This window comes from Diabrotica undecimpunctata, unplaced genomic scaffold (genome assembly GCF_040954645.1).
Source record: "Diabrotica undecimpunctata isolate CICGRU unplaced genomic scaffold, icDiaUnde3 ctg00003435.1, whole genome shotgun sequence".
In the NCBI taxonomy this organism is placed as follows: domain Eukaryota; kingdom Metazoa; phylum Arthropoda; class Insecta; order Coleoptera; family Chrysomelidae; genus Diabrotica; species Diabrotica undecimpunctata.
Window position 1 is genome coordinate 8,230 of NW_027314629.1, and position 4,017 is coordinate 12,246.

The 4,017-nt window shown below is 33.7% G+C and overlaps 1 protein-coding gene across 1 annotated transcript; it reads right to left on the reverse strand.

Moving 5' to 3' along the window:
* Positions 1-2,951: 2,951 nt before the first annotated feature.
* On the reverse strand, positions 2,952-3,777 carry LOC140432270 (uncharacterized; the record flags this gene model as incomplete). The annotated part of the gene is made up of 1 exon (XM_072520083.1): positions 2,952-3,777. A coding segment is annotated over one exon (826 nt), but the record flags the coding sequence as incomplete, so codon positions are not given.
* Positions 3,778-4,017: the final 240 nt, after the last annotated feature.

Here is a 4,017-nt window from a genome sequence, read left to right on the forward strand (position 1 = left end):
GGCGTCTTCTTGGAAATTATTTGATTAATGTCAAATTGTCAATTGCCGACTTGATCCCGTCAGATTGTGTGATCTTGAACATAAAACGCACAGACATATGACAGGCTCTATGTTGCCGCACTAAACTAATTTTCTAAAAATGTCCTAACATACTCCCGGCGTTGAAGTATGCTTCAAAATATAGTAGGAAACAAGTAAATATCAAAGCAAAAAAACTTAGTCCCGAGATAAAACACTGCGACACTATTAATCTTCTATTGGCAGTGGAAACAAATGTCGTGTAGATCTGGTGATGAGTCCATTGGAAGTTTTGATTTCAGCTACTCGATTTTCTCCATCTTTACCAGGAAATAATTTAATTATTCTTCCCATAATCCATCTGCATGGAGGTAGATTGGTATCACGGATGATAACTAAGCATCCGGGTACAATGTGTTGGTAGAACTGTGGTGCCATTTATAGGATTGGTGTAGCTGGCTGATACATTCTTTGGAAAAGCGGTTCCAAAATATCTGATGCAGCTGTTGAACATGTTGAAATCTGCTTAGTCGATTCACTGGAATAGGTAAGAGATTTGGTTCAGGAATGGAGACTAAAGGACGTAATGTCAAAAGTGGGAATGAGTTATTGGTTCCAAGTCAGATGGATCTTCTGATTTGAAATTCCTCATATGTCAAATTTATATTCTTAAGCGTTCTTTTCATATGAAACTTCATTTGTTTCACTGCTGATTCCATAAATGCCCAAAATTTGGGCTATAAGGTGGGGAAAAATGCCAAATTATATTTTTTGTTAAAGCAAAATCATTAATTTTATTTTGGTTTTTATATAAAAAGTTTTTGATAAACTTCAACTCTTTACTAGCGGCTCTAAAGGTTGAACCATTGTCAAAGTAAACATTGGTAGGAATTCCTCTTCGTGATAAAAATCTCTTAAAACATGCAAGAAAACATTCAGTTGTCATATCAGTGAGTAATTATAAGTGTACAGCTTTTGTTGCAAAACAAACATATACACAAACATAACATTTTAAAATCTTACTCCCGACCCTTTTTTTCGTTTAGCGGAAATGGACCTGCATAATCAAGTCCTACATTTTCAAAAGGATAGGCAGGATTAATGCGTTCATTGGGTCCCATTTTTACACAATTGTGAGGAGGTTTCACATGAAAACATTTAACACATTGTCTTACAATTTGCTTTACTAATACCTTGCCAGAAATAGGCCAATATTGTTGTCTGATTAATGACAATAGAAGCTGTGGTCCAGGATGCAAATTACTGACATGGTAGTGTGTACAAATTAACTTGGTTAATACATGAAATTTCGGCAATAGGATTGGTGTTTTTACATTTTCTGGCAGTGTTGAATGCATAAGTCTACCACCTACTTTAAGTAACCCTGTATCTAATATGGGAGACAAATGAAGCAATCTGGATTTTTTGCTCAATGGTTTATCATTTATCCAACATAAAATTTCATCATGAAAGGGGGGAAATTCTGCCTGCACAAGTTTGTTCAATAGCAGAAATGAATCATTGGTTTCATGCACAGTTAAAAGTAAGCTTGTGGTTCTGGTCTTATTTTTAATATTTCTAATAAAACGCATTACATATGAAAAAACTCTTTTCATTTTATGCAAATTGGAAAATCTGGCAATAAAATTAGTAATCCAGCTGTTCTGAACAGTGGAATGAAGTGATACTTGAACAGATCGTTTAAGCTCTGGTAATTTAATTATTTCATCAGTTGAATCATTAGGCCACAAATCAGGATGTTGTCTTAAAAACTGCGGTCCCTGGAACCACAGTTGTGATTCAAGAAAGGATTCAGGAAAGATTCCACGACTAGCTATATCTGCGGCATTTTCCTTTGTATTGACATAATGCCAACTATCACTACTGGTGAGTGATTGTATTTTTGTTACCCTGTTGGCAACAAATACTTGTAACTGGCTAGGTTCCAGTTTTAGCCAACTTAATACAATTTTGAGTCAGACCACATATATATCGGCATATTTAGAATTGATAAAGATTTGGTGACCTTGTCAATTAATTGGGAATCTAACAAAGCTGCACACAATTCAAGTTTAGGTATTGTTATTGATTTGATAGGAGCGACCTTGTTTTTGAACACAGAATGTGAGAATGGTATTTGCTTTCTGGATCTATGCTGCATACATAAATACAACTTGCATAAGCATGCATTGAAGCATCACAAAATCAATGGATGCTTGTAATTTTATGACCTGATCCAAGTACTGGTCTTGGAACGTGTAATTTATTTAGACATGGTAGTTGATTATACAGTTTGGTCCAACTGTTATTTAATTCTGGAGGGATTATTTCATCCCATGGTTTTTGAAGTCGAAATAGAGTTTGAATTACTAGTTTAGCAATTAATATGCCTGGACTTAACAGATCTAAAGGATCATAAATTTTGGAAATGATAGATAATATTTGGCGTTTAGTAAATAAATGATTGGAATTTTCAGTAAGAGAAATTTTGAAGCAAAGAATATCTTGTTGACTCATCCATTGGATTCCAATAGTTTTGAAACTATCAGAATCTCCTATGTTAATAACATTGTTGAAAATATCATTACAATTAATGTTAAGAATGGTTTCAGGATTATTGGAAATCCATTTTCTCAAAATAAATTTTTCAGACTCTAAAATTTTAAAACTATCATTACATCTCATTTGTAACTTTTGTAAATTGTTTGATCCTGTCAACAGATCATCTACATAAAAGTGTTCTAATATGGATTTTGCAGCTAAAGGAAACTGAGATTCATGTTCAAAGGCTAACTGACGCATGCATCTCATTGCCAAGAATGGAGCTGATTTTTGGCCATAGGTTACAGTAGTTAATTGATACACATCAATATTATCTGTTGGATTGTCTCTCCAGACAATTTGTTGTAGTGGTCTATTCTCTTTATATACAATTACTTGTCGATACATTTTTGACACGTCTGCAGACACCACATATGTGTACTGCCGAATCTAATGAGGATGTCAAAAATATCATTTTGGATTTTTGGCCCTGTATACTGTAGGTCATTAAGAGACCATCCAGATGTAGTGGAACATGAACCATCATAAACTACTCTTAGTTTTGTGGTAAGACTGATTTCTTTTAGTACTCCATGGTGGGGTAAAAAATATGATTTTCTAGAAGGATATAAGCTAACAGTGGGGTTAACTTTAACCATATGTCCTAGTTCTTGATATTCCTTAATGAATTGTTTATACAAATCATTAAGTTCCTTATCTCTCGAAAATCTTTTTTCTAGCAACAAAAATCTGCTAATTGCTGTATCTAAGGAGTCTCCTAATAATTCAGGTGAAAACTTAAATGGAAGCTGAACAATAAAGTGTCCATTTTCTGATCTAGTGGTAGTGGTTTCAAATATTTGCTCACAGCAAAATTTCATCTTTTGATGGTGGTATGGGATCTTGGATTGAATCAATTTCCCAAATAGTTTTAACTGCTCATCTTCGGCTATAGTTCTAGCGAAATGACAAACTGCATGAGTTGTCTCATAGGGGACAGCTCCGTTTACTATCCAACCCAATTTAGTATTTTGTAAACTTGGCAAACCTTTTCCTAGGTTGATTTTTCCATCACAAAGGAGGTCCCAAAATAGATGGGCACCAATAATAGCATCAATGCTACCAGATTCATTAAACAAAGGATCAGATAATTGAATATTGCATGGGATATTAAAATTTTTAATATCAAAACTGGTTGAAGGAATTTGATTGAAATAGCTGGTACAGCATAAAATATGGATGAAATACTAAAATTATTAACTCTGGAACATATTGTAATTTGACATTTTTGGTAATACTTGATACTGTTTGATTTATACCACTAATGGCTAGGTTAGTAGGAATCATGGACATATTAAATTTTTTACAAAAACTTTCTTTTATTAAGTTTGTTTGAGCACCACTATCTAAATTGCTCTACATGAAATTAATTCATGATTATACTCTGAGATAGCGCGT